Genomic DNA, 26,128 nt, shown 5'->3' with positions numbered 1-26,128 from the left:
ACTATGCATAAAATAAAGTACCCCTGACCTGAAGGAGCAGCTCCCCAGCAATACTATTTAGGTGCAGGGGGATGCAGGAGCCTTCCAGTCCCTCTCACACATACCAGTGCTCTCACATCCCTCCCTCCAGGCTTTTTGCTTTCAAGGTACCATAGCGACGGCCCGACCCAACTCTCTGATTGGCCCGGTTAAAACATGTCCCCAAATGTCTGACAGTGGTCTGGCATGGTCTCCATTTTCTTGAAGACCGAAGCTGGTTGATGATAAGGATGTGGGCTCAAGGAAAATGTCTCCTGTACTGGAGACAAGTTGTTCAATTAATAAAAATAAAATAATAATAAAACAAACGTCAGAAATGAGAATTCTGTTTTGCTGCCAGTGAGTGTTTGGCTCTCTGCTGCCGGTAATATGCCTCACAAGCTAACATCTGACTTCCTGTGGAAACAGCAGAGCAAGTTTGTGTCAGAACCGTGGTGTGTGCCCCAAATGGACGAGTAAGTTGTGTTCTGTCCACTTTCTGAGACAAAAGATATGCTATTTGACATTGTGTTAAGGCCCCCATACATCAGCAAGTGATTGCAGCAATCGTGCAATTTGCAATCGATTGTGTATAAAAATCTTTCCCTGTTTCAATCGATTGCAGATTGCAGAATTGCCACAATCGATTGAAAAAGGGAAAGATTTTTATACACAATCGATTGCAAATTGCAGAATTGCTGCAATCAATTGCTTTTGTATGGGGGCCTTAAGTCCTGTTGGGATTATACTATATGCTCTCTCTCTCCAAAAACAAAGAATTCTGAGTTTGCATGGAATGATTTTTTTTTGTTATTATTGTACTGTAGGTGTAGGGGTGTGTATATAAAAAAAAGAAGGATATAAAGAGATTTTGTGGTGTTTATAGGGTACTTTAAAAAAAATTATAAAAATTTATTATTTTTCAATTAAAGAAAATTCTGTAATTACACTTGGGGTGCCTAAACTAACAAGATGATTTTGGGATAATTTGAGGCTATTTTTTAACCCCCAAAAATGACATGTAATCAGTGGACTAATTAAGCTCATTGGAAACCTCCAATTGCCTAATTAGTCATTAGGGAGGAGGGGGGAGTGGCCAAGGGGTTCTGCAGATTGTCCCAACATTGTATCCTTAAAATAAAGATTTTCCCTACCGTAGGCGGTATTCAATCAGTTTCACGTCCGCGATAAAGTTTCGCCTGCCTGACTTTCCACCTACATCGCGTGTTTTGGACGCGGAAACTTATCGTGCGTGCCCCCGCCATTCGCCCTATTCAATTCCAAACCACGCGAAAACGGCAAGCCGCGAAGATGGAAGAGGCGGAAAGTGCTGTCAGAAATGGGGAAATCAGCCTGAACCCCCCCAAAAGATGCACTAACATTGGGGAACAATGTAGATGTGCCCGAATAGCCCTAATAAAGCTATTTGGGGTACTTAAGTTGTTTTAATAGCTTCTTATTAGCGTCTTTGCACAAGTGGTGAAGAATGGCAATAAGCAGTATTTTTGGGTGAGTATAAGTAATCCTGTCAAATTTGGGTACTTGAAAAAGGGGTGCAAGCATGTTTTATAGTCGCTAAAGTGAAGTTTAAAAAAAACTTGAAAAACGCACTTGTTGCGAGCACCTGCAATCCTAAAAACACCTGACCCATCATTGCAGACCCCCAAAAGTCTATTTCACTAGTTTTTATGCTTGTCCCCCCACTTTTTACCTTTTCACCCCCAAAATTAAAGTACTTTTTTGGGGTGTTCTTAAGTTTTTTTTCTGAATTTTTTTCACAGTTGTCCTTTGGGGGGCTGTCCCAAGGGTTCTGAGTGGTTTCCCCACCTTTGCACCCCAAAATAAAAATGTTGTACTTCTAGTCACCTGCTATTCAGAGGCAAATCTTTTTCGCCTATTACACTTCATTGACTTTCCGCGTACTCGAAAAGCGGCTGGAATTGAATACGGAGATAAGTTTCTGCCATGCGAAAAGCTGAGATCGGCGATAGTTTTCCGCGGCTCTCGGCTTTTTGCATCTAATTGAATACGGCCCCTTGTCTCACCATCAGGGAGGTGCGGATGGAAAACTTTGAGTTTACTCTGACGGGTTCAGTGCGAGTTGCTAATTGGATTGCAGCATGAATTTGCTATGTGAATTCGCAGAGAAAACGGCAACTCGCGCCCCACAATTCGCACCTAATTGGATTTGTCCATGTCAGTAAGCAGTGTGCATTGCACTGTCTGTGTCAGTAAGCAGTGTGAGTCATTGTCTGTGTCAGTAAGCGGTGTGTGGCTGTGGCTGTGTCAGTAAGCGGTGTGTGGCTGTGTCAGTAAGCAGTGACAGCGTCAGTAAGGAGGGACGCAGGAGGGGCATGGGCATATAATAGGTTAGACAGGAATATATATGAAGTCACTGCTTTTGCTTTAGATAACTTGTTTTGTTTTCTTACATTACAGCCTCCAGCCTCAGAGAGTCCGTCTGGACCACAGCCGTATAGCGGTGAAGTCACACATCAGATGTAGCAGCAGCACCTGCCTGCAGCACCACCTGACATCCAACTTATCTGGACAAGTAAGTCAGAACCAGAGACTGCTCTGGTCACACAGGGGGCATGTGATAGAAATGCTAGTGGGCAGGAGCTGGCATGTGAGAACCTCTGGTTTGCAGTTGGTGACATGTGAAGGCCATGGGTAGGGCATGGGGCTCACTGGAAGGGCGAGGGTTACATTGGAGTGTTGTGTGTAGGGCACAGGGCATACTGGAAAGCTGTGGGTGTGGTGTGGGGCACTCTGTAGGACATGGGGCACACTGGAGTTCTGTTCATGGAGCAGATAGAAACAAACTTCCCATCAGAAGCACATAATTTCCCTTCTAGCCCCAACGGAGCAGCAGCACTGAGGAGAGGTCAGGGGGTGTGACGTATATGCGGCATAGCTCAACTGCGTCTCCTAACTCTATGGTGCGGATTCTGTACTACTACAGAGCAAACAAGCATCTGCTCCAGGCCCAGGGTGCAGCCTTTTAGGGCGCACAAGAGATGCAGCCGCTTCATTGCTGCACCTTGCCAACTTTTGGACCACTGACCTGGCTCCAGTTTTCCCGTGGGACCCTCCCCCCTGCTGAGCCAACCTGTCTGCCAAATCAGAAGTCAGCAAATTTTGTACACAGGCTTATTGCAGAGTATGATGTGAATGTGCATTAATAGAGTACATGGGGCTACACTAAGTGGTAATAACTTCAGGAAGAAAACTTTAACTTCATGGACTTGCCCTGATTTATCTTTGCTTATTATTACAAGGAGCTCACTATTGCCCCAGAATTACTCTCTTGAGAGAACTAGTGATCCGTGCAGCAGGTACATGTGCACGGAGAAATATGGGGCCCAGTACAGAGGAATTAGGCTGTGTTTCTGGCCACAGCGGGCCCCCAGGCAGTCCGCCCTCTGATGGACCCCCTGCATGATGGAGACCCTGTGTCAGATATCTGACTTGCCATAGTTATGCAAATCAGTGATGTCACAGTAGCCAGTGATGTCATAACACAGGACAGCCAGTGAGGCTCACCCTCAGCAGAGACTTGCATTATAGTTACAGAATCCTAGCAAGTTGTATCGTTTTTATTATAAAGCGCATTTTTCTCTAATTCTACTACTGGAGAAGCATCTGAGAGGCTGTAAGACTAAATGTGAGGCGTCATGGCCTCGTCTAGGTAAGTGACTGTGTTGTGTTTTTAAAAATAGGGATTTCCTTGTTACAAATGTAATATTTATGATCAGATTTACAATTATGTGGAACACCAATTAAAGCTAATTTATTTCTCTAAGTACATCAATACTGTGACTAATTACACAAACATTGGCCCTCATTCAGAGCCGTACGCTCTGAGCAGAGCGCACGCTCTGAATGAGGGCCGGGCTCCATTTTCATGGAGCGTCCTCCTGGACGCTCGTATAGCTGTGGGTCACCACCCACAGGCTATACGAGCGTGCTTTGTGATGGCCGCGATGGTCGAGACCATCGCGACCATCGAAATTGCGAGCCGGAGCCTGCGGTTGAGGTTTTCAACCGCAAGCTCCGGAGTGATTTTGGCTCTATCAGAGCCAAAATCACTCCCACTGACATCACTAGTGATGTCAGTGGGCCGGCTTCTGACGGGAGGCGTTCCCGTGGGAACGCCCCCGTCAGGGAGGCACGCCCCCGGCACGCCCACAAAAGGGGGCGTGCTGTCAATCAACATTGACAGCACGCCCCCTTTGATCGGACACAACGAGCGAAGGACTTTCCTTCGCTCGTCGCGTCTGACGCATGCGCACGACGGAGCTCCCTCCGTCGTGTGCATGCTCAGTGCATAACATCGACCCACTTGCGAGCGGACAGCCGCTCGCGAGTGGGTCTGAATCAGGCCCATTGATAGCATCCAAAATTGATTAACTTATAATTGTGCTTCAAATTCTTTGAAACAGAAGCCGAGATGCTTTAATGTTTCACTGTTTGTTTGTTTTTGTGGGGATTGTTATTATTTTTATGTTTTGTCATTGGTTTTTTTTATTGAAACACCATAGAAAATTACAATTACAATTTAAAAAAAAAAAAAAATAGAATATCACATCAATCCATTACATAATAGCATATCATAGAATTGTTTTTTTTTTCTTTTCTTTTTCATTTGAAACCACTTGAATTCTTTTAATATTACTAAACAAGCGTTCTCATCCTCTACACCAGGCCTAGACAACCTGTGGCTCCCCAGCTATTGTGAAACTACAAGTCCCAGCATGCTCTGCCACAGTTTCACTATTAGGGAATGCTAAAACTGTACCAGGCCATGCTGGGACTTGTAGTTTCACAACAGCTGGAGAGCCACAGGTTGGCTCTACACAAACTTTTTTAATATAGTTGTCTCTAAGATAAGTCTGGAAACACACCAGCCCTCATCCTCCTCATTATAAACTGTCCAATCCGCTTATAAAGCTAAATTCAAAATGATCCAAGGAAACAATTTGCTCTGTTTTGTGTTTGTCATGTTGGAATATTAGGAACAGTTTTATGCTTTATCAAAATTCTGTTCTCAGGGGCCAATGTAATAGTGTTCATTCTAGCACCCTGCACCTGTCACAACCTGTGCTGTTCCTTTTTTCTGCCTGGGGTGTTGCTCTCTACTCTGGTGCCTCTAGCACACTCCGCTGATGCAACACACTGCTGATACACAGACCGAAGTGTGCTAGAATTAAGACTAATGTAATCTGAGCTGCAGAAGTATATGCCTTATTACTGCAAACCCATTACCAATATCACTGTAATAATGTAAATAGATAATAACAGTAACATTACTGTGTCATACCTCCCAACTGTCCCGCTTCCAGCGGGACAGTCCCGTTTTTCTGGGACTGTCCCGCTGTCCCGCCCACGGGTCGCAGTGTCCCGCGGTGGGGGGGGAAGTTGGGGAGAGCACACCCGCTGCTCTGCCTAGCAGGGCAGCGGGTGTGTAGAAGGTGAACAGATGCCGTGCGCATCGCACGGCATCTGTTCACTAGTGTAGGGAGAGTCTGGGAGGGGCTGCCCAGCATCTCTGAGAGTGCAGGGCACTCCCCCTATAGTGACGAAAACGGGACGAAGCCGCGAGGCTCCGTCCCGGTTTCAGTTGGCTCTGCCCCTTTTCGGAAGCCATGCCCCTTTGGCGCGTGCCCTGTCCCTCCTTCCCATACCGAAAAGTTGGGAGGTATGCTGTATATTGGCATAAACATGCTCAAGACGCATTCAGCCGATTGGACTCTGCTGCTGGCGTATTTTTAAAGTGAAGGCGCTCATATTGTACTTTGGTCGCATTACACCGCCCCCTTAAAATTAGGGATGTGCAGGCTCGGATAGGTTCGAGTTTGCACGCCGAGTTCGGATTTTTCCCTCCAAAAAAATGGAACTCAGAAAGAGGCTAAACGTCATCTTGCATGTACAAACATCATCATTCCTGGACTTTTGTAGTAATTTAGTAATCCTAAAGTGTGTCTCTGCCGACACGGCTGTAGATACATAAGATTTGTGGTGTGCATGCACAGCTTACAATAGTGCCTGGATTGGGGGGAAAAGGCGAGTCCATCTCTACTTGAGCAGACGGCATGGGGTGCCGCTGTGCACTGACTGCAGACGGCATGGGGTGACGCTGTGCATTGACTGCAGACGGCATGGGGTGACGCTGTGCTCTGACTGCAGATGGCATGGGGTGACGCTGCTCACTGACTGCAGATGGCATGGGTTGACGCTGTGCTCTGACTGCAGACGGCATGGGGTGATGCTGTGCACTGACTGCAGACGGCATGGCGTGACGCTGTGCACTGACTGCAGACGGCATGGGGTGACGCTGTGCACTGACTGCAGACAGCATGGGGTGACGCTGTGCACTGACTGCAGACGGCATGGGGTGACGCTGTGCACTGACTGCAGGCGTCATGGGGTGACGCTGTGCACTGATTGCAGACGGCATGGGATGACGCTGTGTGCTAACTGCAGGCGGCATGGGGTGACGCTGTGCACTGACTGCAGGCGGCATGGGGTGACGTGTGCACTGACTGCAGATGGCATGGGGTGACGCTGTGCACTGACTGCAGACAGCATGGGATGACGCTTGGCACTTAGTAACTCCTCTCAGAGGCAGAGTCACTCAGTTGGCATTGGGCGCAGCTGCAGGGCCGCGGGCAGGGGAAGGACTTGTTTCCCCTTCAAATATAACTGACTGAACTCAGTACCACCATGTTCCAGCTCTCTTTAACCCCTGCTTATCTGGTCCCATAAAAATAGCTACACTGTCCACAAAGGTAATTTTATACAGCAGCAGCACCTTGAGATCCACTTCTACTAAAGCACCAGCTCATAGAATAGATTACATATGACATATACATAAAGGAGGATTATTGTTTGCACTTATAATTCACAATTTTGTTTTTGCATCTCTATCTTTAGTAAGAGAAAGAGGAAGACTAATAGAGATTCGGCATCAAGCTCATCGCTAGAAGCCGATCCAGGTAAGACAGGAGCCAGAAGTCTTTATAAACCTTCAGTAATATATCTGTAAATTTGACATAGAGTAAAGCTGAGTACACACCTGGTCGAGCATCGCTCTCTCAACCCTCTGTCTCACAACTACATTCCCTCACCTATATTGCATGTACTTGTTCTGGTTTAATGTGTTATTTGTGTTTTGTATGAAGAACACACCATACATAAAGTCTTGCCTTGCTTCCACAGCATGCATTTTCTGTGGTCGTGCAGAGAATGACGTGCCCAAGTATGGAGAGCTGCTGCGTAACGCCAAGGAGAAGCTGACCGTCCATCACTACTGCCTGGTAAGTATGGAAAGTAATGATGCATCAGTTATAGCAGCTGAAATCAGCCTGTTACAGAGTAAGGTGCAGATTTATCACACTCTGCAATATTTATGTGATAATCATTTTGTCCTATGGGCGTGATTCATCTTGGAACGCAAGTCTGCTGACGCACACGCACCCTGCTGTTGTTTGCATTCTGCGCATGTGTATGCATCAGGGCCGGATAAAGGCTTGTGGGGACCCCAGGGCAACTAAGTTGCGGGGGGCCCCTTCAAACCACACAGAATCGAGCCCAGCCCAGCCGTGCCCCCAGTAGCAGTCTGCCCCAGCAGTGCCCCCAGTAGCAGTCCCCCCTCAACAGCAGTCCCCCCAGGAGTACCCCTAGTTGTAATCCCCCTCTATGCTGCTATGCTGTGTCCCCTAGTAGTGGTCCCACCAGTGTGCAGTGCCCCCAGTAGTAGTCCCCCCAGTAGTGCTCCTAGTAGTCCCCCCAGCAGTGCCCCTAGTAGTACCCCCAGCAGTGCCCCTAGTAGATCCCCCAGCAGTGCCCCTTGTAGTACCCCCTGCAGTGACCCTAGTAGTAGTACCACCCCAGCAGTGCCCCTTGTAGTAACCCCTGCAGTGCCCCCAGTAGTAGTACCCCCTGCAGTGCCCCTAGTAGTAATGGTACCCCCCCCAGCAGTGACCCTTGTAGTACCCCCTGCAGTGCCCCTAGTACCCCCCCCCCAGACACACACAAAAAAACAACAACTTCCACTTACCTTAATCCCCGCTCTGTCGTCTGCTCCTCCATCCGGCATCCTCCCGGCCCGGCCCGCTCTACAAGATGGGAGAGACGATATGGCGTCTCTCCCATCAGCCACTGCGGGAACCGGAAGACAGAGGCTCCAGCAGTGGGAGCAGCAGCCAATGAGAGTCTGACTGACTCTCAGCGGCTGCTAAAACAAACACACAGCTGCCGTCCACACTATCACCCTGCCCCAAGCTGATGCAGCAGCACTGGCTGTGCTGCTGCATGCAGTAGAATGGCCGCAGCTGCAGAGCGCCCTCCTCCCGGGAACAGGTGCCGCCGGCACCTGTTCTCGGCAGGGACACACTGACCCTGTGTGGGGGCCCTCTGTGTGTGGGGGTCCAGGGACGACCGCCCCTGTCGCCCCCCCCTTAATCCGGCCCTGGTATGCATCACAGTGTGCGAACCTGCCGCTACGATCGGTCAGTGATTAACAGGAAGTTACATTTTTGGTGGGGGTGGAGAGAGGGGGTGGTCGAAGGAACGCAGGCGTGCCAGTGCATTTGAACACCATTACAAGGGCGTGCATAATTAAGCCCCTGCGACGTCATGCGCAGCCTGAGCTCTAGATACTGACAGGAAGTTTAGCAATTTCTGAGTCAGGTCAGCTCTACCACAACTGTGCGTATGGGTCCGATGTTACTCTATGTTACCGATGTTTTCAAAGACTACCATAGGTATTGCGGATGTAAGTATTGGGAAGTGGGCGGTTTACTGAAGTGGTGGGCGTCTAAGTATAATGCTGCGATCGCATTGCAAATGCATTAATTAGCATATTTTCGCAGCGGCTGGGTGTGTGCGATTGCAGATTTATGATCCGTGTTGAATCAGGCCCTATATTCGCAAGGTGATAATGTATATGTTTGCTCAATTTATCAATCTCCTCTTCCTGGGAGGCCAGTGCAGATAAGAGCCCAGACACTGTGAGCCTTTGAAGCAGAGAGATAGCTTGTGGGTGTTTTGGGCAGGGATGTAGAGAACCGGGCCCAGGGGAAAGGGTGTGGCCTAATTGTTGGAGGCGTGGCCATGCCCCCCTAGTTTTTTTTTTAAAACTTTTTTTGCGGCGCTGGGGAGGGTGGTGCTGTAAGCCCCTCGGCCTAGCGCAAAGCCATGGGGGGGCGCAATCAGTGTGATTGCTCCCTCCCACATAAAGGCAGCAAATTATTCTACCAAATTAAACCATATATTTTCTGTTAATTAAAATGGTGGAAAAATTAAAAAAAAACATATTTTGTTTTCATTTTTAACTTTAAATATTATTGGAGCCCTCCCCTAAGGATATGTAGTTATCTGTGCAGTTTCATTAACATGCTAAGTGCATAAAACATTATAAACCTGTATTAGAGCATATGTTAGAGATACAAGTGTTCCTAATTATTATAGATAAAGCAGCAGTGGTGACAGCCATAAGTACATCTCCCCTCTCTCCTATCCAGTTACTATCCAGCGGTGTGCTGCAGAGGGGCAGTGACAGGCAAGGCTTCTATGGCTTCCTGTACCCAGACGTGCGGAAGGCAGCCAGCCGTGCAGCAGAGCAGGTGAGGAGCTGATCGTGCCGATACTTTCTCATATCATGTGACCGGCGCTAAGGAAGTCACCGGAGAACTTAATGACATTGAGCCTAATTGGGAGTTTATTCTATTCCCTGATAATCCACAGAGAATAAAATAAACAGCTTTGTGACACCGCAGTGAGAACGGCTCCGCCTGGAACCGCGGTGCAGAATGACTGTGGAACTGCAGTGACCAGAAAGGTCAAAAGCCACTCAGCTAATCTGAAGTGTTTTCCCAAGGTGGCCGACAGATTCTGGGGAGTCTTACTTATATAAAATGTTTGGGTCTATGGACCTAATTCAGAGGTGAATACATTGCAGGTGTTGGCGCAGTTGGCCATTGTGTTTTTTTTACTTTGCATGTGTCCTGATGGTTTACCGACTGTGGTCGTAGTGAGTATTTGGATGCAGAGCAGACAGTGGGTGCTTGTGGAAAGAAACAGGGAAGGAAGTGGGGGTTGTAGTTAGTTTAACGTAATTACCCATTAAGTCTTTGAGGGCAGATGAGCGATGCCGCCTGTCAGCGGTAATGCAGATCTTTTTGCTTCCTCGAGCCAGTGTGCTGCTAAATGCACATGTGTGATCCAGCTTGCCGGCTCCTGCATTCACAGAGGACTGGAAGCTCAGACATGCACTTGCACTTCACTAAAATGAAAAAAAGAAAAAAAAAGAAAAATGATTAATGTGCCATAGGTCTCTCTGTAGGACGGCCGATCGGCCGCAGCAGCTATGATTGGAGACCGAGAAGAAGCTATTTTCTATCTCTCCCATTAAGGTGGTTTGCAGAGGACCTGGCTATACTTGAGTGTTATATACAGTGACTGTTCTATTATTAGGAAGTAAAGGAGTCTAGAACAAAGGTTATTTATAGTGGGGAACCTATTTACACTCATTGTTTGTGTTTTGCTCAGTATTGTAATTAGTTAATCACTTTTTGCAGCCCTGCACAGTGTGCAAGAGGACGGGCGCCTCCATACGCTGCAGCAGGAAGGGCTGCGCTGAGACCGTGCACTTCCCCTGTGGCCAGGAAAAGGAATTTATATTCCAGTACTTCAAGGAGTTTCCGTGAGTAATCCATTTGCTTCTAGGTATATAGGGCTCGGTTCAGACACGCTTGCTAGATGCGTTCGCACGCAGCCGACGTATGCAAATCTGGCAAGGCAGGCGATCACATGGCAAGGCATTAGCACGCCCACTATGTCTTGGCGTGCGATCGCGCAATGTATGCAGACGCCCACCAGCCTGTCTTAAGACGCCCACTTATGCACGTCATCTCCAGGATGTGTATGCAACCATCGGTAACATCGAGTACCATCGGAAGCGAACGCAGCACTTTTGGCTGACCATACCCTAGCGTAAGCACTGCGAGCACTTTAGTGTAAAATTCAGCCAAGTGACGTGTACTATGATGCTGCCTCTTAATTATTCCCACCTCTGAAACGGCATTAAGACGCTCGGGCACGCCTGCGTTCGCACCACCACTCCCCCGTTTTCTTTGACCATCCCCTGTCACCACCCACAAATGGCTTCTCCTGTCATTCAGCCGGGCTGTCTATGCGCAGCGAGCGAACACTTCCCGATCGCACGGAATGGTTCGCGCACAGCGATGCATACGCATGTGCACAATGCAAACAACGGCAATCTGTGTGCGAATGCTTCCTAGCGAACAGGTCTGAATCGGGCCCATAGTTATAATGCCCTATAAGACCCAGAAAATCCATGTGACATGTCAGTGATAGCATACTGTGCTACTATATTATTGGGGCGGAAATGGCTTTGGTGTAATTATGAGCTGAAGTCGGTGCACAGTTAGTGGGGGAACTGTTTCTCCAGCAGGGCTTCTGGCTGAATCCCTGCACAACTAGGGGAACAGGAACATGGGTTATATTGGTTGGAAATGGGGATAAAACAAAATCTATTTGTTCTATTTATATTTCCTGGTCCTTTAAGTAGCATTGACTGCATCTCTTACAATATTACCTAATACTGGGATATGTCTAATAAACATATTATCTACTATACAATGCCCTAGGCTGTCCTGTCTGTGTTATGCACAGTGGGAGACAATGCTTTTATATTTCTTCTCTCTAAGTGGACAGTCAGAAGGAGAGGTCCAACCAGAGCTGTGCCAGTTACTAACACTGATGCTGACCCACTTCTTGTCAATCAACGCTGGTATTACAGGCTCACACGGCGCTGGTATAACAGGCTCACACGGCGCTGGTATTCCAGGCTCACACGGCGCTGGTATTCCAGGCTCACACGGCGCTGGTATTCCAGGCTCACAAGGCGCTGGTATTCCAGGCTCACACCGCGCTGGTATTCCAGGCTCACACCGCGCTGGTATTCCAGGCTCACACAGCGCTGGTATTCCAGGCTCACACAGCTCTGGTATTCCAGGCTCACACAGCGCTGGAATTATAGGCTCACACAGTGCTGGTATTACAGGCTCACACAGCGCTGGTATTCCAGGCTCACACGGCGCTGGTATTCCAGGCTCACACGGCGCTGGTATTACAGGCTCACACGGCGCTGGTATGACAGGCTCACACGGCGATGGTATTCCAGGCTCACACGGCGCTGGTATTACAGGCTCACACGGCGCTGGTATGACAGGCTCACACGGCGCTGGTATGACAGGCTCACACGGCGCTGGTATGACAGGCTCACACGGCGATGGTATTCCAGGCTCACACGGCGCTGGTATTACAGGCTCACACGGCGCTGGTATGACAGGCTCACACAGCGCTATTACAGGCTCACACAGCGCTGGTATTACAGGCTCACACAGCGCTGGTATTACAGGCTCACACGGCGCTGGTATTCCAGGCTCACACGGCGCTGGTATTACAGGCTCACACGGCGCTGGTATTACAGGCTCACACGGCGCTGGTATTACAGTATCACACGGCGCTGGTATTACAGGCTCACACGGCGCTGGTATTACAGTATCACACAGCGCTGGTATTACAGGCTCACACGGCGCTGGTATTACAGTATCACACAGATCTGGTATTACAGGCTCACACAGCGCTGGTATTACAAACATTCCGTTACAGTGGGGTTTATTGTTTGTACTTCTCACAATTTATTCTGTAATATTTGTTTCCCTGCAGATCATTTTGCCCAAGGCATCGGCCAGTTCAGAAGGCTGCGGTACAGGATGGAGTAAGTGCTTGTACCATCTGCCTGGAGGAGCTGACCCCCGCGCCTGCATATGATGTGATTAAGAGCCCCTGCTGCAAAAACACCTGGTTCCACAGGACTTGCCTGCAGGTGAGCTATGGCTTTACTATTTCCTCCTCACTATCGAAGTCACCGGGAAGATGCCAACCAGGAGAGATCCGAGGCATGACGGCCAATGGAGTGGAGGGTTTGAAGCTGATTGCGGTGTCCGCTCTCTGTATATGAAGATTATGGCGAATGCGGCCTGACGTTAGGCTGGTCGGCTTGTCCTCAGTCAGCTCTTGTGCAAGACGTTTGCTTTATGATTGTAGTATTTGGTATTTCATCTGAACTTCTTACATTACAGATGCAGGCATTAAACGCAGGGAAGTATTTCCTGAAGTGCCCCATATGCCAGAACATGGCGAGTTTCCAGCAGGAGATGCTACGAATGGGAATTTACATTCCCCACAGGTATATGTAACAATTGTATTTATCTAGAACATAGAATCCAGCTCCATCACAGAGGCTTTGCCGGATCTCTCGCTCGGTCACATAGCTATATGCATGTGCCAACCGAGGGGGCATTTTAAGACTGGAGGGGGCCCACGTGTGGATTTCTGTGAGCCCCCTCCCCCTGAAAAAAAAAAATCACTGGCGCATGCTCAGAACATCAACAACAATCTGGAATTTACCCAGAATCCCTTATGCATGCGCAGTAATCTGGCGTTATATCCGTACATATGGTGCAGCTGCCATGTTTCTGGGGATCGCTTCTGGAACACGGTGCTCGCTGCATTTTTTTAAAGCTATCAATGGAATAATGGCGCGAACGGCATCAGTATGGCTCTGAGACAAGTCTGTTGCATCCGTCATTGTAACTACCAATGTGCCTTCTCTTTGGAAGCTTACACACCATGCTCCAGCCTGCACACTTCTATCATAGCTGAAAGTCTTCTGGCTTCTTTCCTACACCCATAATTAATAGCCAGACAGGTGCGCAATGGCCGTGAGGTTTTTATATAGTCACAGTGCTGGACACTCAGTGCCAGGCCCAGTTTCCTTTCCAGGTCTGTAGATTTGGACACATTGAGACAAATTTATGTGTGGAGTATACCAAGGACCTGGCACAGTGTCCAGATATAATGTATTATTTCTGCCATCTGTATTAGTCGTGGGAGGCCCATGCAGATACCAGTTTCTGCCTGATAATATTGCTGTGTGCCTGGCAAGGTTTGGAAAGGACTACATCAGTGGTTCCCAAACTTAACTTACTTGGATCATGGCACCCTTACTGTCTCAGTATTGTTTTTCTGCACCCCTAGGCCAAGGAATAGATTCAATTAGCGTTGAGGTTCTGTTGGAAATTCTAATGATAATGTGATACTAGCAAGTGAGGTTATATAACAATAATAACCTCTTATGTGTGCATACAGGTAGGGTCACATATAGACACATACATTACAAAAAGGCAGGGAGGGTCACATATAGAGACATGCATTACATGCAGACAGACAGGGTCACGCATAGACACATACTTTACATACATACATACCTGCAGGGTCACACATAGACACATACATTACATACAGGCAGGGAGGGTCACATATTATAGACACATACATTACATGCAGACAGGGAGGGTCAAACTGAGGTACCTCTCAGCTTGATGTGGAGCCATTGTCTCCTTCCTCCATGCTACCAGGACATGCTGCTGTAGTTGCACCCTCTGCTGGGGTCAGAGAAGCATGTGCTGGGCTCCACCAATCACGGCTCAGCACAGGCTCCTCTGACCCTGGAGGCTCACCATAGAGCAGCAGGAAGGAATGACCAGAGCTGCTGCTTTGTATTTCCCACCACCATGTGGCCCTTCCCTAATGCGGTTCTCCCAAAATCAGGAGAACTGCATGGTCCCAGAGACTAGCTGGGGAAAACTCACTGTTTTCCCTACAGCCTGAAAAAAAATATCTTATAAAAAAAAAACACCCGGCGGTAGGCAGGCCCGTGCCTGCGCAGCACTCCTGTAAAGTGCACTGCGGCTCCTCAACGCACCATGGTGTACTGTTATGGAAATGCTGGACTAGATGAAACATACAGAATAAAGCATTGTAATGTCACATTGATTAATTACATCAGTGATATTAACTCACATTAACCTTTCAGAGATGCATCCTGGGAACTGGAGAACAATGCCTTCGGAGAACTGCTGCAGGTCCACCAACAGTGTGACGTAGATCCCTGCCGCTGCGACCGTGGGAGAACTCACAGCGAGAGCGGCAGGTAAAACTTTTTGCATTTTATTTATTAAAGGTTGCCAGTGTGCTATGGCCCAGCAACAGCCCCTGGGAAGGTTCCACTGCTCATTCCGCATGATTAATGCGGCCGAGACTCTTGATAAATAGGCCCCTACGTTTATTAGCTAAGGATCTACTGGGCGTTTGAGTAATATATGTGACGGTGTATTTACTAAGAGGCTGATATCTTTCACATTTACTGTGTGCTTACTAAGAGGCTGACACCAAGAACCTCGCTACTATAATTGTTTTCTGTTATCATATATGTTATGGGATGGGTACAGGATGCACCGGGATACTGAACGTATCCCATATTTTATGTGTTGTGAATCTATTGCGTATTCAATAAATTGTATTATTGGACTCTTTATCAGAGAGTTCCCAGTACCTTAGGTTTTCTTGACAGCGCTGCCCACTTATTGGTTTCACCCCACACTTACCTGCTCCTCCGCCTCTATCTTCTTCCTCTGCCCTATAATTCAGTTCTTCTCTTTATCGATAGTAGAAAATGACAGGCGCTAAAAATATTATAATTATTAATGTAAGAAGACCACAATATAAAATTAAAATTAAAACACAGAACCAAAATTTATTAGAGTAAGACAAAAGATAAAAAACAATAAAATATAATAATATAAATTGATAGACCTAAGACAATAAATTAATAAATAAGAAAGATGGACAATGCTTAATGTAGATATATGGAGTCTGCACTGAGCAGAAAAACGGACCTGTAAGATATCATGTGAATAATGTAGCAATATAAACAAGGTACATAGGCTAACATATACACAGTAACAAATATCCTTAAATTGTGTCGTTAATACATAACTCTTAAATGGTCCATAGAGCATAAATATTTAATCAATAACTCTCACACACCTGAGCCTATAGAAGAGTGTTAATTAGTACACCATTATTGAGCATAATCCAGCCTGTGTGGCACAGTGTGAGTTTAGAAGAGGACTAACGATGTCCAGTAATATTCTAGAAAGAGTTGAAATATATAGTGTAGATTGAGCCCTTAGCGTTGGGCTTATTAATAGTTCAGCTTGGAGCATATGGCTGTTTTTTATTTTTATATATAGAGCCGCTCCTAATCCATATAGACCGCACAGCCGCAAACAACTCTGTTTGTGGTGTCAGAGAGTAAAAATGAGAAAATTGCTTCACTGTGCTGGTTGGGCGGCTCGGAGGCTTCTCTTCCCGGCTGCTCTTCTATTCGGCACCAGAGACACATTATGATATCCAAAGCCCACAATATAAAAGAATGAGGGGAACCGGGCAGTGTTTCATCCATTGTGCTGGGTGGCGTACCAGCCATTACAGTGTTGCAGCCACTGGCACTGTAACATAGCATTTCGCATGCGGATAAACCCGCAGTCGCACACAGAATATAGGCATGCCGCATCAGGGGCTGCTTGTGTATCCTACTCACATCACTGTGCGACTTAAGATGAATTTGAAGGTACAAAAACGCTCAGCACTACAGAGTCACTCCATAGCATGGCGGGCGACTAGAGGGGCACGCAAGGAGGTATTTGGACACAATAAAACATTTAGTATCTTCGGGGCTATTTCGTCCTGTAGAGAAATGCTCCATTGCTGAGATTTATAGCTCCAGCTGTAGGGAAGAGATTTATCCTCTGTGTCTCCTCTTTCAGTGAATGGTGTATAATTCGATGTCACTGCTGTGGGTCAGCGGGAACCCACCTCGCCTGCTCAGCCCTGAGATCTGCTGAGAGCACATGGACCTGTGCAGAGTGTGCCTCCATTCTGGAGAAGCCGGAGGATGTTGATGGTAAGTACTTTCCCTGTCATTTGTCACGTATTACTAGGTAGTACAGTATCTAACATCATAACTTATTTTTCACTTACGTAGAATGAGACATTAGTGAAAACAATCATTAAGTTACCAATCTTGGGTTATTGCCGCTGTAGTGTAAATGATGTGTGGCTCTTTTCATGTTATAGTAGCCTTAGCCAACCTGCGACTTGTAGGACACAGAGTACGTCCATCCACATAAACATATCGCTAACAATGTTGGATCTCTTTCTGATTGCAGAGTCATTGGCAGAGGCATCTGTGGTAATACCATCAACGAGCAGAGCAAATCCTCTGCCTGCAGTAACACCAGGAGAGAGCTGCACCCGGACGAGGGGGCATCCTTCAGTAACACCAGGAGAGACCTGCGCCCGGGTGAGGGGGCATCTTTCACTAACACCAAGAGAGACTTGCGCCCGGGTGAGGGGTTACCAAATGATAACATCCAGGAGGACCAGAAAATCACCATTGTAGGGTGCTAAACCAAGAACCTGGGGGCCCAGGTGGAGACAAAATGCCTCATGATCCGCTCCCTACCTGCGTACACATCCTGCAGGAACCGAGAACTGTGTGGATCTGTGCAGTCTCTCACTCTCGTCCCCATATACACATCAGTGGAATTAGAGCAATTAAATAACTTTTTGCTTTCCAAACCAAGTGAAGAGAAAATTCTTCTTTTATATAATATTTTAGCAGATGATTACAAATCAGCAATATTGATAATAGGCATGCCTAAGGCTTCAATCCAAAGGCTCTCATTCATATAGCTTCAGGGCATGATGGTGGGTTTCATTCTGATCTAAGTGAATGGTTATACCACATGCAGTAACCAATTGAGTGAGTACTAATTAACACACTGTATTTACAAGCAACAACCATACAATTAACATACAAAGTATACAGTATACTTTTGTCTATGTGTTCAGATGACACCGGTGATTCATTATCTTCAACATGTAGTTCATGTTAATCTGGGGAGCCCTCATTTCACAATTCCCAGGTCTTTCAATTAACATTGCAGACACTCTAATGCAGTCTCAGGTCCATGTACGAGCCGAAGAGCCTTTGTCTAGGTCTTGATTTATATACCATTGTATGGGTATTGATTTTCTGGATATTAAGCCCATATTCGTTACATACTGGGTATCAAGCACTGATTGGTACAACATAGCATGGACCATTCTTATCTCAGGACAAAGAAATACATTTATGACGTGTCCTAGAATGTCTGGAGTTACACTATCTCAAAGCCCCTCTTTGTCTAAAGTATTTGGACATCGCTGTCAGTAACCCATAATGCTTAGCATCTCTACACATCTTACAATGGTTATTCTATTGGAATGTGGCTAACTGTCTACAACTAACACCATATAAGGTCTTAAGGGCTCATTATATATTTCTGCTAATGACAGGAACAAGTAGGCCCCCCAATATATGTCTTGTCTGACCCCAAAGGTGAATTGACCAGTCTATGCATAGACTAGAACTACATGAATACAGTCTCTTTTCAAGCCTCAATGGGGCCTAGCACAGGTTGTGTATTACAACTTATTTACCTATGTAGAAATTAATAATTTAACCCACTGGTTACACTTCAGTCCTGCTATTTATCCTGTACTTGTACCTATCAATTACATATTCAAAGGAGTTTTAATTAAAGACTGTTGCTTTTAATCAGACATTATAAATATAAGTGGTTGGCACGGTTCTTGGCATCCTCCCATCAGTTATGGATTGGTTGATGAATCCCTGCAGTATTCTGGAAATCAATTCAGCAGTGAACGTTATCAAAGGGGATTGTGTTAATCTGTGCTGCTGCCACCTTTATGTGGACTTTCTCCAAGTTATCTGAGACCGCAATCACTGGTGACAGATGGACCTTAATATCTCTAGCCTGCGATATTCATATAGCAAGGTGAACAGTATCTTTTAGCATTATCATCTATGATCCGCCATCTCAGGAAGCATCTGTGAGCCTGTAGATTACAATCGGCACAAAATAAGAAACGACATGTTATATAACGTGACCTCTTGGCATTCTGACATCTTCGTTAAGTTAAACACATATATATTCCTTTAATCGTGCATTTTCTATATGCAGAGGGTTATGACAGTGCACTGCCGCTGCCATAATGCTCCTGTGCCATCTATACCCAGCATCTACTTCGCCTACCACTTGCTAATGAGAGGTGAGCTGCTATTTTCATAGGAGTATGACAGGAAGAGGTGAGGCAGCAACAAGCTCAGCCTCCCCTCTGAGTATCAGAAGCTGCCTGGAGCACAGGGCAGGCCATGCCACAGGCAAAAATACTGCACTGAAAAAGATGAGTGGCAGCTCAGTTCTGCAGTAAACCGATGGTGAGTCAGCAGAATTTCTAGAATCTAATGGAGACAGAACAAGCGCCTGATAGTGTAGCGGAAAAGCTAATTTCACATCAGAAAGGGCACAACTGCAAATGATATTGTATTGGCAATAATATGTATTTTTTCCTCTTGTACAATTGTATGTAACAATCCTTTGTATAGCATTATTCTAGAGTCTGTGTACTCTAATCAGCATGAGGTCTGGTGTGTGGAAAGGTGACAAAACCCCTCTTGACTAGTCCCCTTTGAAGCTGAGCAAGCGAGGATGTAAGAAGGTCTGTCTTCCTAAAACAGTCATTAAGAGCCCTGTGTTCTGTTTGAGGACAGTGATCAAAAGAATGGATGGACCAGGGAGACATTTGGTCTCCGGAGATGTGAATCTCCTCACCTAGTCACTGGGCATGTTTATTGACCACGGCCTGTTCCCCAAACTTCAAATAGAGCTGAGTGTGTAATTAAAGAACCCCTGCTCAGGTGGCCATGAAACCCTGAGCTTCAGCCAGCTAAACAATCCACTCTGAGCTAAAAAGGGTAACAGCCCCAGGGAGGGGGTAAGGGGGGTGCCTGGAAAAAGCACGCATAAATATGTGAGTCAACCCTGACCCATTGGTTCATCCTGTACGAGGCTATCGAAGGATACAGATGATCCCGAGTTCATCACTGGGAAGGCCACATCCCAGAACCATTTAATCTGCCGTGACCCGAATGGTTTGTTTTCCCATTTATTATTTTATTTTCTGGAAAGTGTGAGTAACTGTGTGATTTTTTTTTTACATTATTATATTCTTTGTAAACTTTTGTACATAAGCTTTGAAGACATTCTTCAATTAAACATTAATTCTAATTCTGGATCTGTGTTTTTATGACCCAAGGCCTCATATGGCTCATGTTACCTATTTTCCAAGTATTGATAAATGTGTGTGCAGTTAAGAGCAGACATTCACCTTATGCTTTAGCATTATATTCTGCTGGTGGCAGTTACAAGGTTTAGTTAACCACTCGTGCTGGGGTAACCTGTAAAAAACTCACGTGTGGCGCTTCTCAGATTGGCTTATCTGGAGGGTTGGCCCGCAGGACCCTGACAGACAGTGTAATATTATGGTTGAAAATCCTTTGATAATATGCGTACCAAATGTACGCTTGTTCAAAAGCGTAACTGCAGGAGTTTAACTTTTCAGGTTTGGTACTCCTCCCGAAAAAGAATACTTCACTTGTCAAAGCCGGATGATTGGCTGAGACAGAATCTGTTAAAATTAAAATATGCACGACGTCATTTTGTGAATGGCAACATGATGCCATTTTGCGAATGGCCGCCCAGTGCCATTTTAGCGAATCTCACACATTCTAAGTACATACGGCCATGCTATTATTTAGCGTCATGCGATTCCCACGCAATAAAACAATGTTAAAAGTCCTCATTATATAAATACATACATTAAATAAAACATATAATATGAACAACCCTGCAAAAAACGTACCACGGTGTACTCCACAAACATGTAGTCGCACAACGCTAACTAGCGTCTTTTCTTGATGTCCTTACACTTACACTTTGCACACTTACATAGGAAGGTTCCCTAGCATTAAGGTTAATATCCAAGGTTTTATTCATTATTAATTATGTTTGGTGCCATTCTGAACCACTGTTTATTTGCAGATTCCCGGTTCCATCGGCAAGGAAATCGCAACATGCGTCTGGGAATTATGGATCATAGAGAGATAGGCATTGAAATGTACTCTGTTCATGTAATGTAATTAGCCAGTTTAGACTTGTTCTTCGGCGGGAAAACGGACATAAAGAAGCTGTTGGAGGCTGGACTATTACAATACAAACTGACCTATGAACTGCATTGTAACAGGAGAACCAGGAAGAAGAACCAATGGGATTATGCCAACTTGTTCTATTGTATTGCCTATCTTTGCAAGGGTTTATATGCAAGCACCCAGAATCTGCTAGTCAGTCATCTTTTTCTTTGCTGTTGACGGAGGTTTCATAGTTGATGCCGGGAATCTGGATTCAGAGCGCATGCGTATGTATTCGACTGTACCTAGTGATTGTATAATCTGTTTGCGCTAATTGTATTTAGATCACAGAGTGTAACTATCTGCTTTTTGGTGAATAATATCTTTTTGTGCTTTGGAACCACAAAGTCTGGAAAGCAATTATTTCTTGTGCGACTTATAACGCTAAATAGCGACATTTAGGGTGTATAGATAGTTAGGAATCGATAGTTGGGGGTTCATAGTGAAATCACACTACCATTCACACGGTAACACACGGTTATCGATCTCTCAGCAAAGGGTGGAGGCACCATACGCAGGAAAGAACACATTGTGCCTTCGAATACCTGCTACCACTTTTGTTGCTGAGAGACGGCTATCCATTATTGTGGATAGGAGCGCTGATTAGAATCCAGGGACCAGGAAGGAAAAAGTTTGTTTTCCTTTGTTGATAAAACTTCATGTTAAAAGGGGAAGTCGCACAATAGCATAAGGGTAATAACACGTTTTGTGTAGCGGTCGCATTATTGTGTATGCGACTAGTCGCACAATAGCGTATACGTATTTCCTGTATTGCTGCCGCGTGTTTAAACAAAGCCATTGAGATTGCATTGTGATATTGATAGCGTGATAGCATTGTTTTAAAGATCTTAGTCGGTGCTGCCATATCTGGGAAAACATTTATTTTTCTGCGCAGGAAAAAGGTGTGTAACAGTGAACGTTCCCTAGCTAGGGATATCGTAGGACCCTTAGGGGCTAGGCGTCTGGTGTCGGCCTAGTGGCTCGGTAGTAGATACCGAAGTCTATACACACAACAGGTGTAGTTGTTGTTTTGTGTTAGGTATCGTCTCTCAGTGTGATCGCAGCATCCAGTGATCAGTTAGGGTTACTGGGCATTGTGATTGAACCGCACAGTTGTGGCATATTGTGATTGTGAATTGAGCAGTGGTGGGCGAAATCACTGAAAAGGGTAGGTGTTATTGGAATGCTTAAATTCTAGCAGTGCAAAGTACTCGAAAAGGGCTTAGGTGCGTGGAAGCAGCCTGGTTATTCTTCCATAGGTGTGTGGGCGCATCCTGTTAATGTCGTCCACAGGTAAGTGAAAGTAGCCTTGACATTCTTTCACCGATTTAAATCTCTATTGAAAAGTTTAGTGTTATTTTCCCAAGATGGGAGCCAAGCAAACGGTAGAGATGTTAGATGATGTGCTGCTTTTGGAAGCGCCGATCGGGTCGGCACGGCATATTATGCATACTAGGTATGGTGCTTATGCAACTAGGTACTGTGATGTATGGTTTAAAATGACGAGGAAGAGTGTGAAACCGTTTCCCAGAATTGGCAGCTTTGATAAGGAGGTATTGAACAATGTCCGAGATAGCATCTGTATGGTGCACTCTCGAAAGAAAAAGTATAATGATTGTTTAAAGCTATGGCAGCACAAGGGGGATACGTGGCTTAGGGATGTGCATGCGACGCAAACCATCATCACATGCACAAGCAGGGGAGTGCGCACACAGCACGCACAGCAAGGTAATGTCAGTAGTTCACGCGCACCACCACCGCCCTATGCGGATGGGGGTGAAGGTACAGTCGATGTAAAAACCCATAAAAATTTAACATGTAACCTGTACCCTCTCTCGAGTAATTATAAGGAACGTGTTGACGATGACTCTGTTGTGATATCCGCTCTCTCCCATATTGCACAAATGGTAAATGTACCACCACAGCAAGCACAAGTAGCTGTCTCACTAGTACCAGAAATGGAGGTAGCCCCACCCGTACAGGAAGTATTAACCCCCACTTTAACAGTAGCGGAGATTACTAATACCGTATGTAGTAGCAGTAGGCTGAACTCTCAACTAGGTAATTCGGCCAAAAGTAGCATTATGGCAGGCATACATCCCATCCGGACAATAACTGTTCCCAATGGGAATCAGGATGCAAATGGTGTGGTGCCCACAAGAGATGTAGTGATGCATTGTCCTTGGACAAGAGCTGAACTAAATTCCATAATGACCGACTTCCCTGACCCTAAGAAGGAATTAGCAAAATGCCAAAGATTTGTGAAAATCTTACCAATATAGATTGGCGAGTGGTGTTAAGGGAGTGTCTTCCGCACAATACCGACGTAAAAAAGTTTATCAGGGATTGCGTATTGGAGGGAGACAACCCCTTAACAGACGAGGATAACCAAGGTAACATTAGCCGCATAATAACTCAATTGGGTGCATATTTTCCGGTAGTAGTTAACTGGAGTAAAATTTTCACCATAAAACAAAAAGAGAGTGAATCTGCAGAAGATTACTGTACCCGAGCTCTGCAGACTATCACCCAGTACACTGGGATAGAAGATATTAAAGATAGCACTCACCATAGGGAAATGGTCATCACAGTACTTATGGATGGCCTTAAAGACAATTTAAAGACCTGAGTCCAGACCTCTCTACCTGGCTGGAGGGGAGTTACTGTAGACACACTCAGGGAGTCTGCTATTGAGCACGATAAAAACCTCCTCAAGAAGAGAGAGACCCAGAGTGAGAAGCTAATGGCTGTTACCATTCAAACTCTAGAAGGAATGAATATACCATCACAGCCACCAGACACACATGCACCTGCACAGCTACATGCCCTCACCAATCCTGCACCGCCACAAACACAGCCCTACCCCATTTATCACACACAGCCACAAAACCCATACTACCCGCAGCCACCATATTACCTTCAAAATTCTTACCCACACTCACAATCTTTCTCTACTGCCCAACCCACACAACAACCTTTTCCCCCACCCCGCTCACGAAGGTGATTTAACTGCAACCAAGTGGGACATGTAATTAGGAACTGTAATGTGAAGAGGGTAGGACCCCCTAACCAGGTCGTACCTAGATATCCACATAAGGGATATATGCAGAATGCAGGGAATGTTCCACAGTCAAAACACAGAAAAAAAAGAGATTTGCCCCCAGCACACTGCAGCAAAAACAATACTTAAATCCTACATGATAATAGCGATTCAGAGGTATTAGTTACATACATTTGCAAATATATGAATAAGCGCCAGGCCAATCATCAAGGCTCCTCTATACTGGCGTCCCTAGCATTAAGGGGTTCACGTCCGAGAAGCATGGCACCCCAAAAAAATTCCAACCAAGGGCCATCCCCAGGGCATCACACGAAAAAGGGAAAAAGGTGATAGTGAAGTATAAAGAAAAGATGTGTAAGTATAAATCAATAAGTGTTAATGAAATGAGAAAGAATTAAAATGACAAATAATATACAAACAAATAGAAAAGTGATAAAAGTATTCTATGTGAATTAAGTGGTGATGCCATGAGAAAGGCCCAGTCAGAGCCCCCCCGGGGGCACCACTCCCAAACGCTCACCCCAACTACCATTTATTTTGCAAGTTTGGAGAGGCATGAAGGCAGTCAGCATTAGGAGGATGTGCTGATGCTTATAGTGCCATGTGGAGGTTTTTTGGGGTACCTCCAAGGTAAGTTAGCTCTCAGCTTTTATATGTACTGTTATCATGCAGTACATCAATTGTAATTATATGACCCAGAGTGGGTGCTACTATTATGTAGCAATAATTATTTTGGGGTGAGCGTTTGGGAGTGGGGCCCCCGGGGGGGTTCTGACTGGGCCTTTCTCATGGCATCACCACTTAATTCACATAGAATACTTTTATCACTTTTCTATTTGTTTGTATATTATTTATGTCATTTTAATTCTTTCTCATTTCATTAACACTTATTGATTTATACTTACACATCTTTTCTTTATACTTCACTATCACCTTTTTCCCTTTTTCGTGTGATGCCCTGGGGATGGCCCTTGGTTGGAATTTTTTTGGGGTGCCTTGCTTCTCGGACGTGAACCCCTTAATGCTAGGAACGCCAGTATAGAGGAGCCTTGACGTTTGGCCTGGCGCTTATTCATATATTTGCAAATGTATGTAACTAATACCTCTGAATCGCTATTATCATGTAGGATTTAAGTATTGTTTTTGCTGCTGTGTGCTGGGGGGCAAATCTCTTTTTTTTCTGTGTTCAGAGTAAACCCCACCCTTTACAAGCACCTGTGTTATGCAATTAAGCTGATCTGAGCAACTACCATTTCTTTTGCAATGTTCCACAGTCACCTGCTCCAGTTGTGGCCTTAAATGCTGTATTGGAAAGTGAGAGTCAACGCTAGGGGACAGGTCATACCTGTAGTCTACAGCCAGTCAGGTTACCTGGGGATGTTAGAGAAGAACATGTAATGATAATTGACGTAGCTGGTACTAAGCATTCTTTTCTTGCAGACACAGGGGCAACCAGATCAGTGATAAAATCTCCATCTAATTTACAGATGACCAGCGAAACAATACCAGCAATGGGCAGGGCCGCAACTAGGGGGGGGCTAGAGGTGCACATGCACCGGGTGCCAGAATGCAGGGGGTGAAGAAGGGATGACTCACTGTGGCTTGGGGGCTGGAGAGTCAGAAAATGGCCATCCAAACATGGCCGCCGCCAAGGAGGAGACAGATGCTAGAGGTCCTTACTGGATCTCTAGTGTCTGTTAGGCCAGCGCAAGTGCCAGGACAAGATGCTGAAAGCTGCATCTTCTCCGTGAAACCTCCTGGCAACGAGCATAAACCCCATGGCAACGAGCATGTAACCCCTGGCAATGAGCATTAACCCCATAGCAAGGAGCATGAATCCCCCTGGCAACTAGCATGGAACCCCCTGGCAATGAGCATAAAACACCTCTGACAATGAGCAGGTAATTTTAAGTAATTAGAAGCCTTACTGTGGGGCAAAAATGGTGTCGGGCAAA

General features: G+C 45.9%; 1 protein-coding gene across 1 annotated transcript; it reads left to right on the top strand.

The window, feature by feature from the left end:
• The first annotated feature begins 408 nt into the window (after positions 1-408).
• Positions 409-17,419, top strand: LOC148514908 (E3 ubiquitin-protein ligase PHF7-like). The gene is made up of 13 exons (XM_088480769.1): positions 409-494; positions 2,458-2,572; positions 5,073-5,080; positions 6,955-7,016; positions 7,240-7,337; positions 9,546-9,647; positions 10,602-10,726; positions 12,778-12,937; positions 13,194-13,300; positions 14,990-15,106; positions 16,785-16,921; positions 17,187-17,264; positions 17,352-17,419. Exons 1-13 carry the CDS (start codon positions 409-411, stop codon positions 17,417-17,419), a joined length of 1,263 nt encoding a protein of 420 aa, XP_088336895.1.
• The last annotated feature ends 8,709 nt before the right edge of the window (positions 17,420-26,128 follow it).

Source organism: Taudactylus pleione, unplaced genomic scaffold (genome assembly GCF_031769625.1).
Source record: "Taudactylus pleione unplaced genomic scaffold, aTauple2 ptg000256l, whole genome shotgun sequence".
NCBI classification, from domain to species: domain Eukaryota; kingdom Metazoa; phylum Chordata; class Amphibia; order Anura; family Myobatrachidae; genus Taudactylus; species Taudactylus pleione.
The sequence above is the reverse complement of the archived record's forward strand: the minus strand, read 5'-3'. Positions and strand labels throughout refer to the sequence as shown.